Consider the following 12,447-nt stretch of genomic DNA (forward strand, 5'->3'; position numbering starts at 1 on the left):
TGGCGCCGGTTAGCACGAGAAAGAGACGACTGGCGCGCTTTGTTAAACTCGGCCAAAATCGAGTAAGCGGTTATCACACCGATCTAGAAGAAGAAGAATAAATTGCGAATTTTCAATATGGGTTATACATTAACATTTGTAACTAGCGTTCGCAAAGAAGTCGTTGATACTCGTATATTGTAATAATAGGAAATACATGGAAATAATGGAAAAGAAGTTGAAGTTGGAAAAAGGAAAGTAAGATAAAAATAGTAGTAGTAGTAATAGGGATTAATTGGAATAGATTGAAATAATGAGATATCATTTAAGTACATTCAGCAATATTCGGCAAGGTAACGAAGCAATTTATGTTCGAAGCGTGAGCTTTCTTTTAAACGTTTAATTTTTTGGGGTACAGTATTCCAAAGATGGACAGAGTAATAAATAGATTATTGCCAACGAAATATGTACGACACCAAGATTGAAGTAGACGATGCACAGGTGCAGGTGGCGAAGCGGGGAAAAGATACTCGGAAGAGCTAGGAATAATACAAATATTTTTCAAGCGATTCAAAAATTCTCAAAAAAAAACAACGATTTTTTTAAATTTTTTTTTTCTTAATGTACATATATTTAAGAATACACACAGAAAATTTAATTTTGTTCCGGTGAATATTTTCAAAGTTACACGCAAATTTGAAAAGGCGTTTCAGAGTATGTAAAGTGCTTTTCAAACTTTAAACGCGTTTTTCTCAAAATGGTGTTTTCAAAGTCGGTGACCAACATTTCTCGAAAACGGCTAAACCGATTAGTCTCAAATTTTAACAGAAGCTTTTTAAATATATTTTTTAGTAATTAATCGAAGATGTTTTCGCGCCGATAAATATTTTTTTTATAAACAGTTTAAGGCCGAAAATTTGGTAAAAAATTGATTTTTTTTTTTGAAAAACCGCCATTTTGTAAAAAAAAAATTATTTTGCTTATTCCTTCGATTAATTACTATATTTAACATTACTTTAACGAAATCTGTTTGGTTTTTGAAATAATTTCAGAGGAATCAGTTCAGAGATATAGTGGTCACCGCAAAACGTTGTTTTTTTGAGAGGAGCTCCCAGAGATCAGGGTGCCATCCGCGAACCAAACTGGCTAGGGAGGAGTCCCGAATAAAAACCATATTTTTAGACATAGAGAGGGCGTTTGATAATGCCACTTTTGACAGTATGTGTAGCTCTGCATGAGGAGAGGAGGATGAGACGGCGGACCACTTTCTGTGCGTCTGCCCCGCCTTCGCTCGAATCAGGCTTGAGATCTTTAGCACTAATGTGTTAAGAAGCGACCACCTTGGCTCCTTGGAACCACAAGATCTACTCAGATTTCTTCGGAGGTCGAGTAGATTTAAAGAAAATTAAAAAGGGAACCCGAGAGCAGTGCAATGGATTTAATTGTATCTGAGTGCTGCACTTGCTAGTCTGTCCCGTCAAAAAAAAAATACTAAATCTTAAAATGCAGTTTAAAGATAACATAATATGTGTAAAAATTTTTAGATCAATAAATTTAAAAGTTTTCTCGGCCTTCTAACTGTATATAACCCCTTAACAACAGAAGTATAGCTATCCTTACTGCTCCAACTCTTTCGAGATAACAGCAAAACTGGTGCTGGAATGTCTTGATAGACTGAATGCCTTAGACCAAAACAATCTGGTACGTGTCCTACGGGTTGCAGGGTTCATAAGAATTACTGGGATCGAAATGGCAGCTAATTTAGCCAGGAAAGGGGCGGTCTCTTCTTTATAGGTTCCGATATATTTTGTGGCCTTCCTTATTCAGTAAGCAGAGGAAAGACAAAGATCATACTGGGGCAATCAAAATCAATGATAGATAGCTTTAACCTACTATATTGTATTTTAAGAATAATTTTAAAATCATCACAGGAATTCTAGCAAGAAATTGAATTATCATCTCATTAACCTGGGAATATATATTACTCCAATGCAACTTGAAGGTTTTGTATGGAGGGAGATGAAGCCGCCAAAAAGGCGTTCAGAGAAATACTCTGAACCTATGAAGGAGAAACAATATATCTTTCAGGCAGTGGTAAATTCCCTCATAGTAATATCCGATATCAATTTTCATTTATGACTACCAAATCTTACTCTTTCTAAGACAATAAATATTTTAATTATTTTCATCTAAATTCCTTGTTTTATTTTGTTTTTGGTAGATAAACTTTTATGCGGATTAAATCTCGAAAGTCCGTGTTCTTAGCACGTTAGGCTACATGTCGTTTGCTTTCGAGTGGGAAATCAAAAAAATGTATTTATTTTTACGAAAGAAGGAAAAACAAAAATTTTAGTATATCCTAAGTTAGACGAAAATGCTTTGCCTTAACGGCAGGTTTTAACTAGTGTTTAATATAGTTACTTGTTTTAAGTTTCGATTGGCTCAACTAAGAACAACTTTTAGGGTAGCCTTAGTAATATATGCATGTCGTATGTACATATCATATAAATATTCGGATTGAATCAAAAAGCGATCTAGATTACAACTAAATTATCAGTACTTTTATTTTATTTTTTTATTAATTCAGTTTTTGTTTTAAAAATAATCATACCTCACAAATAACTGTTCCTGGTTGTTCACTCTCCAAGAAACGACAGTAGCACCTACAAGTGAAATAAAATAAGAAGGATTTAAGTAACATGAATATCATATACATATTCATATACAATAATGTGATGAGGATTTAGATAACATTAAAATATATATTTATATATGTAATATAAAACAAGAATGGTAGAATAGAAAGTTGCGCCATCCGAATTCGCTTTGTCGTCAGAGCCCATGAATAAACGAACAAAAGGAAGGGGAATCACTGGTTTGTGAAAAGGAAGAGTAGATGAAAGCAATAGAAAAAACCAAACACAAGAAATTATATGCACACACACACTTTCTTGTTCGGCGTCTTCCGCAGAAAAAGACAAAAAAACTGCATTAATGCAAAATTAAAATGTATTGGTATAGGTGCTTTGAGACTTTGAAACAAGCGATAGCGCTACTTGGGTATTTTCCTACTCATTTAGAGAGAGAGCGATTGCGCTGTTCGGGATTCTTCCATATTGTTATTTCAATGCTCCTGGGATTCACACGGTTAAGATAAAAAAGTGTTGATTGTGAACTTTTGAAACAATTTCGATTGCGATTTCAATTCATTTTACGATAAATACTCTCAAAATTGAATATGTTTATTATGCTTCTGATAAAGAATAAGTAAACCTCTTTCATTGATATGCCATGACGTCAACGATGTATGTATACAAATTTCAGATTTAATCACTGTATAAAACGCAGTCGAGTATCATTTCTTGAATTTTTTTTATCTTGAAAAGGTTGCATAAGACTGATGTGAAAACGTCCAGAGCGTGTTTTAAAATACCACTACCACAAAAAAGTCTTCCTAGTCACGGCGAAAGTTTAGTTCAATAAAACTGAAGCATTTTCCGAAGATAACAATAATTCAGAAAAAAAACAGCGTTGTTACGGCGACATAAAATGTTGGACGACGTTATGTTGTCAGATCTTGAGGAAGAATAAAATAAATCTCATTTTGAAACATACTTTTAAATATCGAATTAGTGTAAAAGTGGAAAACATAAGATTCAACCAAACAAAAAATTATAATGAACTCAGGTCTGATTTAAAATATCGGCATTCAGCAAAGATGCCAAAACTGGAGGGGTTTAGTACGAGTATAATTAGCTAGCACGATGGAGAGAATAATAAGGTCGCGCCGATCGTGGTGCCACTACTTTGCTCTCAGCGAATTTAACAAGTGACGTCGCACTTGTGCAATAAAATAGAGGGTGACTTTTTAAGAGCTATAGGAAAGTTATTCAAAAACACACACTAAAAATTCAGAAAAATGCATGAAATGTTTATTTAAATCGATAGTACAGTCCATATAATTTAATGTTTGAAGATTATTTCATGCAAATGTTGACCGCGACTGCGCTTCAAATGGTCCATCCGCTTAGTCCAATTTTGGCATACTCTTTCCAATGTTTCGCCCGGTATCTCACATATAAATGCTTTAATGTTGTCTTCCAATGCGTTAATGCAGGCTTGTCTGAATAGACAGGAGCTTTAACATAGCCCCACTAAAAATAATCTAAAGGCGTTATATCCGATCTGGGTGGCCAATTGACAGGTCCCGGACGTGAAATAAAATGTTCACCGAACTCGCCTCTCAACAAGTCCAGTGTTACGGGTGCTGTATGGCATGTGGCACCGTCTTGCTGAAACCACATGTCATGCAAGTCAAGCTCTTGCATTTTGGGCAAAAAAAAAGTTGGATATCATTTCCCAGTAGCGCTCACCCTTCACAGTTACGTTAAGATTCGCAGCATCTTTGAAGAAGTACGGTACAATGATACCTCCAGCTCATAAACCGCGCCAAACTGGATACATTTGTAGCTCTTGCAATTCTTCCGGCTGATCTTCACTCCAAAATCGACAATTCTGGTTATTTACGTACCCATTGATCCAAATCGATAAAAAAGTGGATCTTCGGCCAACTTTCCAAGGGCCCATTCACCAGCGTTGCAGTAGGTCGTTCGGCTTCAATTCTTGCACCAGCTGTATTTTGAAAGGCTTCACACCTAAATCCTTTCGCAAAATTTTCCACGTTGTTGAGTAACAGAGGCCCAATTGCTGCGAACGGCGACGAATCGATAATTAATGGTCATCATTAACTCTGGCCGATATAGCTGCGATATTTTCTTCAGTTCGCACTCTACGTAAGAGTGTTGGTGGTTTGAAGTCCAATAATGTAAATTTGGTTCTAAATAGTTCGAATAGCCGCTTCAGTGGGTCGATTAAACTGACCATAAAATGGAAGAAGCGCGCGATAAGCTTTCTTAACAGAACACGCATTTTTATAATAAAATTCAATGTTTTGCAAGCGTTGTTCGTTCGTAAGACGATTCATGGTTAAATTATAGACCAAACTGAAGATGTTTAACAGTGAAACAAAACGCGAAACGTGCGTCAGCTGTTTAAACCAACTGTTTAAAAAGATAATAGCTAAAAAATCAAACGTTATATGTATGCATGTAGTTTCTGGATACAAAAAATGCATTTCGGGTTTTATTTTTGTTCAAACCCCTCGGCTAGAGAGCATAGCATTAGTTGCCATCTGCAGTTTTACACTTTAATATAACTGCGGTGCCAACATGTCAGCTGAGGCTCGTGGCGCATTTGTTTGCGATTTATCCAATGCATCATATACTTATAGGCTGGAAAAATGTAGATCATTGAAGTGCAGTAATATTATGCCCTTCTTTAGAACTACAAATTTCGTGAGATCGTTAATTTAAATTCGCCTAATCCCGTGTTATGATATAATATATGTAAATATTACAGCTGATCTCTGTTGAAAATTACTTAAGCTTTTAGCAGTTAAAGCATTTTTACTATATAATATTTGTTCAGTACATTTACAATTATTTTTTTCTTTTTTGTACATAGAGTTGCGCTCGACATGCTTTTGATTTTTTTTTTTCAATTGTTTGACGCTGAGCTAAGCCATCGATTTCCTTATTTGATTCATTAAGTAAATCTTGACGTGGGATGGATGTTGGTAAATGTTCAGGCACTTATTGAAGTATGTACATACAATACATTCGCCGCAGTTGGAATGCGAAAATAAATAAATGTACAAATATGTGTAAGATACTCGTCTATCAAATATGTGAGTTTAGTTGTATGCGTCAAAACGTAATATACCTATAATTTCATTAAAAATTTCGGGTTTAAAGTGTAAAACAAAAGAAAATGTTTATACAAAGAATGAACCTTAAGATTCGAGTTCAATTTATCGTAAATTTGAATAAACACTTGTGCATTTTTAAATAATACCTTTTTTCAATATTCAACCTGTCTGATAGAAGGTGACCACCATAACTTAGAAACTATTTGACCAATTTGATTCTAACAAATTGCATTGTATGGGCGTATACATATATTTATTATACGGAATATATTCAATAAAATGTATAGTCACCACTATTAGCTATAATGGCTTCACATCATCGATTCTATTTAGTTATTTAAATTATATATTTTTTAGTTATTTAAATATTTAATCATATGATTATCTAGGAGACACATCTAACATGTATCTCTAGTAGGCCTAATAGAGTTATAGGAAAAGACTAACGAAATTTTTTGTTAAGTGTTTTAGGTATCTAATCATATAATTACCTGGTAGTCCTAGTGCGGGTTAACAACCAAAATATATACACTTGCGCTCACATAATTAAGTCACTTTATCTTTTTTACAATGTTCAATACCTTTCATGATAGAGTTTTAGATTTTTATATATGTAAGCATAGTATGTCAAAAAATGTATAAATCGAAGTTTTGAGTTTTGTGCAATACATAATTCAAAAAAATTTAGCAAACTTCAAAATAGGTATGTTAAACCTTTTAATCAGAATCTTTATAAAACTTCTGGATATGCAGTTTTATAGCTTGTTGAATTTTGCAATAATAAAGAGAAAGTTTGGAGTCGCTCAAAAATCGCGATAATTTGTGGCAATTTCTTTCATATTAAATACTTTCCAACATATACGACTTTTTGTGGACGACAATTACAGACTTGGATGATTTATGGATTCAGCAAGATGTCGCGCCATTCCACAATCGATCTTTTGCGTGCTATCGGTCCTCTCGGTGATGCGAATTGGTCGTCTTAGAGTTTCGGTTTGATGCCGTTAGACTTTTTTGTTGTATGCCGTGAATGACCGATGTTATGCGAACTATCCATAAACGACACGCCCTTAAGGCGAATATCGAGCAAAGCTTCCGTGAGATATAGCCAAAACCAGTAACCAAGGACTTGACGAACTGGTCATTACAACGGTAGCCAATATGGCGGTGCATATTAAAAATATGGAGCCCACGATGAAATTGTTCCGTACATAATCCACTGTAAAGCACAGCAAAAATGTAGTTTCTTGAGAACGACTTGTTGACTTTCCACAGAAGCACAAGCAGCAAAGTCACGTCTAAATTCTTTGAACGTCCTTATATGACGAACCCAATCGACTGAAAGAGCAAAGTTTTTGGTACCAACGATTATGTTCTCTGAACGATACCGTAATATGACCGTCGAAGGTGAGACACGCTCTTGTGCTACTGAAACGATAACTTTATTGAAATCGTCGAGTCAGATTGACAAGTTAGCATTTATTTCGTTGCCCAGATTAATCAGCAAACCGTTTAGAACAAATTGCAAAGACTGATCTTAAGAAGAGACTCAATGTATGATGCTACATACATGAATTGACGCAAATAACCTTTTGAACTAAATCGATACCTCCGACTCTCGGCGCATTGAAACAGGATTTAAAAGACAATGGGAAATACACGAGAACAACAGCCGAAAAATGATTTAATAAAATTATGGAGATCTGACCCAAACGGTTGGTGATAGCCGATTTATTTTGCTCTGGGCATTAGAGCTTGTTAAACACCCAGAATGGAACCAGACATACTCAACATATGTCCAATTTATGAAGGTAACTCGCACTACACTAACCATCTCTTCACATCTTCTGTCTGGACTCACCTTGTTGTTGTTGCAACAGCATAAACCTTTTCTTTTTTGGTGGGTGAGTAGGGTTCTAAATGCCTTCGCACTTACAGCGACCGTCGTCTACTGCGTCGTGTGGTGTGGCCACTAAAACGATCCCTCCTCTCCTTCTGGGGAGACACCCTTCCCGAAACTGCTTTCTATATTACTACGGAAGGGCCCAGAACTGTATCCATAAGGTTCCAATTCTATTCACCCACATCTGGGTTCACCATATTTGTAGCCAGCTTTCATGCTATAAGCTCGTCTTCTTGTGTGTCTATCCGTGCGGCTTCGCTTTGTTGCACTGTGTCGAGGTCAATCTTTTTTTCCCATAGTACGTTCTCGATGAATTTTTTTCCACGAGCTATCTGCTACAACTAAAAAACGTGTGTTCAGCGTCATCGTTCAGCGCTTCGCAGTATATGCACTTGGAATTGGTTACCTTGCCCATACGGTATAGGTATCTCCGGAAGTATCCGTGGCCCGAGAGGAACTGAGTTAAGAAGTAGTTCACTTCTCCGAAGTTCCTTTTTCAATTTGATGGAATAAGTTTCGCCGTCCATCTCCCAGCATAAACCTTGAAAAGATATAAATCCAGGTCGTACCGGTAGCGTAGAACCGTATATCGTGAGAACGCTGGGCTTATAATTAGATGAGATAGACGTTGGCGACCGATAACCTTATTGTTCTTGCAGGGTTTTATAAACTGCTGCAACAACCGGATTAAAAATACTTACACTAATCTAACAAAATGTAGAGATAATTGTATTTTGCTAAATGTGTTTTTTGAAAGGAGGCCAACAAGTTTAATGCGATTGAGCGGGATCCATAATGGCCTATTCCCATGAGATAATCAATCAATTTGGAACTCTACTGACAAAAATTGTCCAGAAACCGCACAGAATTGGTGAAGAGGAAAGTTGTTGTATTTCTTCAGGACAAAGAAATAGAGATAAAAAACTCAAAAACAGGTTTTTAATGAATTCCTCAATATTTTTTAATAAGCCTTTTTGTAAATTTAACTCAAATTTATTTTCAATTGAAATTTATTTTTCAGATTTTAGTGAAAAATTTGTTTCCAGTGGCTTCTTTACCATGACTAATAACCGAATTCAAAAATAAATGTTTTGCTAAATCAAAATTTAATAAATACATATAAAAACACTTACCATGTAGATTTATAGTACAAGTTGTATTGTTTCCCCGATCGAGTACAACAACACTTGTAGCCTGCGCTGTTGCAGAAGTCGCCGCTGCTGTTGTCGCCATTACGATATATTTTTATACACTGGATCCTTCAAAGGCATACATATCACCAAAAAATCAATTTAAAGCCGCATGAATTTACATGCAGTAATTATAATTTATACGCAAATTACCTAAGCAACTGTGTTCACATCGACTGCATTCAACCTTTTAAAGAGATTTTTGTTAGTAAATCTAACTTTCGACACCTAATTTCTTTTTAATTGCCGATATACTTTAAATATGTAACCTTCACTGCTAGTAAATATACGAATTTCAGACACACGTTTGGGCAGATACTAATATTTTTGTTCTTTTCTTTAAGGTTTGCTGTATTTTCTTTAAGGTATTGTAGCCGATGATTATTTACCGCACCCGCTCATTATCGACCTTCAAGGGTACTACAAAAATTGGAATATTGAATACTACCTAAGTCAGTGTGAATGTTATTCTAAAAGATCATTTAACAGGGGTTAGATAAAATATTATAAACTTAACAGGCACTATCAAGAATGTATTTATGTAGTGGATGATTCCTGATAACGACTTTCAAGGAACGAGAATTCATAAAAGTATTATATACATGTATATACAAGGTGCTTTTCTAATTATATATTATTTTGACACTGACAGCTCTTCCCCCCGGAAATCTTAACAGAGAAATCATAAAATACCGAAAAAATGTATATATGTAAAACAAAAAGTAATATCTGGCTTGCGCGTGACTACCATTCGGAATTCAGAGAGAACATAGGTTCGAATCTGGGCTAATCCATTCGGCTAAGGCGGTCGCCGTTAAAGCATATGTATATTGCCACAATTGAGGATTATGAGAATACTTAATAATAATAGTATGGGCGCCTTTTTAGGGTATTTGGCAGAGATACTCCTCTTTATGTTGTTCCACAAATAGAGAAATCGTCAGTTTTATGCCGCTTACGAATGGCAGATGGTTTTGTATGAGAAGCTTTCATGGCAGCAATACAGTCGGAGGTTGTCCGGGGTCTCGAAGCGGTGCACCTGGATGGTAGTCACCAACCTACCCATTCGGCTACGGCGTCCGGAAATAAAATAAATAAAAGTATTAAACGCCGCACAAAATGCGTATTAAATGTAGTATCTGATTGTGATTTAATTGCATATTCTAGGGCTTGTCTTAAATACTTCTTTACCTTAAACACTTCTATACTTCACCTCAAAAATGTCTTTTGGTAAGTCTGGAAGGTGTGGCGTCTTAACATAAGAGATGACATGCTTCGCTTATACTAATTCTGATAACTACAACCACTCTGTCTGGACGAGATGTACGATAGATTATGATGTATTGCAGCAATTGGTTGTGCTAAACGTTTTGAAGGAGTCTGGTGATACAACAAAACCTATACATCTCCTTTACTGAGAACAGCAAAAAGGTCGGACGATATGATTTGGGTTGACTTTTGTGTAATGCCGCATGCAAAGTACAATGATTTATTTAATGAAACTTGGGGAAGATTTTAAGGAAGGGTTTCTAGACAACACGTTACTTCACTTATTATTATACATGTATGCTCAATTTATCTATATCATCACTTAATAACAATTCATTGGAGCTGACTGACACTAATATTGGGTTAACTTTAAATGTTTGTAGACTTGACATCAGTAAAGGCAAAAAGTATAGCATTAATCTATATTTGCAGCCGAAAAACTCGTTGCGGGGGCTTTAGAAACATGTATGGGTGAAAAATTCTATTCAAGTTAATTTTATATCATAAATTTCTGCATGTAAACACTTCCTGCATTCGGAAAATGCAAGTTTTATTAATTCATTGTAAATAAATGAGAAAATTTAACGATTTTTGTGTATGCAAATAATGTTACTTTAATACAATGAAAACCCGTTCACCTTGAATCGACTCTAATTTTTGATAAAAGCACAATGTTTCCACTGAAAATTAATATTTTATTTGCTTCTAGTTAGCTATGACATACACTGCGGCTCTGACTTTCTTCGAGATGCTATGTCTAAAGTGCAGTAGGTACCCGAGAACTCCCAAAGCTTTGAAGGAAATAAATAACGCGATCGCGAGACAGATGAGTCAAAATTACTTCAACTTTTTTATTAAATAAGCTCGGGCAGTAATTATAATTATTTACGTATTTATGTCCTAGCACACGCACCGCAATCACTATTGAAATAAAGAATTTCTCTAACTTCTCGAGTATGCAGCCCACCTTCTAATTCATTCTTGCACTGTTTTTTTCCTTTGCTTTTCCACACAAGGAAAAAGTGTTCAAAATAAAAAAGACAACTATCTTATGATGACAATTCACTATGCAACTTTTTAAAAGACCGTTCGACAAGCAAGTTGTGTCGTGTCACCTTTATTCAGTAGAACTACGGAATTTGATTTGGTATTAGAGGTATTCACAGTTAGTCACATATGTACATAAAATATGTTAGTATCCTTTGGGGAAATAAAACCAATTGCTTGAACATTTGCGTAATGATTATCTTTTTATCCGCAAACCTGATTTTGTGGCATATAAAAAATTTGGGGAAGATTAACAAGGCGAATTTTTCGCGATTTTGACGAGTTTTACGTCAGGCACCTTAATAATACCAAGCAAGCAGAGGCAGGAGAAATTACATGTTTGTGAAAATTCACTGAATGGCTTGGTAATATTGTGATTTGGGACATTTAAACTAGACAAACTAATGAAACGAAGTGCCGCGGTTTGTTCGTGTTAAAGCCCAGTAAGAATTATCCAATAACGAAATACCTAAGAATTTTAAGTGTTCTCCCCCAAAGGGAGATGCTTGCAAATTTTTACGAACGTGAAATATGTTTTTTATTTAAAAAAGATTAGATAAAGATGATGCACATACACAGACGTTACGGGAGTGACCACAGACAGCAAATATTCCAGATGGAACTGACGAAACGCTTCCAAAGGACAAATGAGACCTTGCAGGATAATGAACTCAATTATCCAAACTTCAGACAGCTACAGAGGGGAAAGCGACAATTTTCGGAAATCCAGTTTGAGAGGTCGTTATTGGAGCTTTGTCTGTACTTCACATATTTTTAATGGCTGAAATCATGGATGAAGTAAAAATTTGACGGACTTACATTGGATTTTAATAACAAGTTTCTATTGTATCAGAATACATAGATATCTCTGAGGACCGGGTATGAGCACAGTGTACAATCCAGAAAGGTAACCCTAAGTCACCGTCAAAATCGGAAGAAGGCATATGAGCTAATGTGGAAGGAAGCTGTGGGATAGGTGAAGTGTGGCTTATAGAACTTGCTGAAGAACTGGAAGGAAGGAACACTTGCGAAAGGTAGGTGGAGAGTGCCAACGAAATTGGAACAAATACATCCAAATGTTCTTGTTGGACTTTCGCTCAGCAGTGCATTAAACTATTAACATTCGGTGGAGATGTTGCTCCTGCAATGGACGAACACTGCAGGGTGATACGGATGAAGTACACCCCCATAAGGGGCAACATACCCAGCAATGAGTAACAAGTTGAGAGATCAATTTGACCGTAATGTGAACTCCGAAGTATTCAGCAAATCTAATTAAGTACTTCTTTATA

The 12,447-nt window shown here is 35.7% G+C and overlaps 1 protein-coding gene across 11 annotated transcripts in view; it reads right to left on the reverse strand.

Moving 5' to 3' along the window:
• LOC128863001 (uncharacterized) overlaps positions 1–11,134 on the reverse strand; it is a 37,930-nt gene extending 26,796 nt beyond the window's left edge. For 4 of the 11 annotated variants that reach the window (XM_054101879.1, XM_054101878.1, XM_054101871.1 and 1 more), the window contains exons 1-4: positions 10,747–11,116; positions 8,993–9,026; positions 8,783–8,908; positions 2,591–2,642 (exon numbers count right to left, since the gene is read on the reverse strand). In XM_054101879.1, coding sequence (XP_053957854.1) covers positions 2,591–2,642; positions 8,783–8,882 — 152 coding nt within the window. In that variant the 5' untranslated portion in view covers positions 8,883–8,908; positions 8,993–9,026; positions 10,747–11,116. Of the gene's footprint in view, positions 1–2,590; positions 2,643–8,782; positions 8,909–8,992; positions 9,027–10,052; positions 10,370–10,746 lie in introns of those variants that run through there. The other 7 variants (XM_054101876.1, XM_054101875.1, XM_054101873.1 and 4 more) reach the window with 7 other exon arrangements.
• Positions 11,135–12,447: the final 1,313 nt, after the last annotated feature.

This window comes from Anastrepha ludens, chromosome 5, assembly GCF_028408465.1.
Source record: "Anastrepha ludens isolate Willacy chromosome 5, idAnaLude1.1, whole genome shotgun sequence".
Lineage (NCBI taxonomy): Eukaryota > Metazoa > Arthropoda > Insecta > Diptera > Tephritidae > Anastrepha > Anastrepha ludens.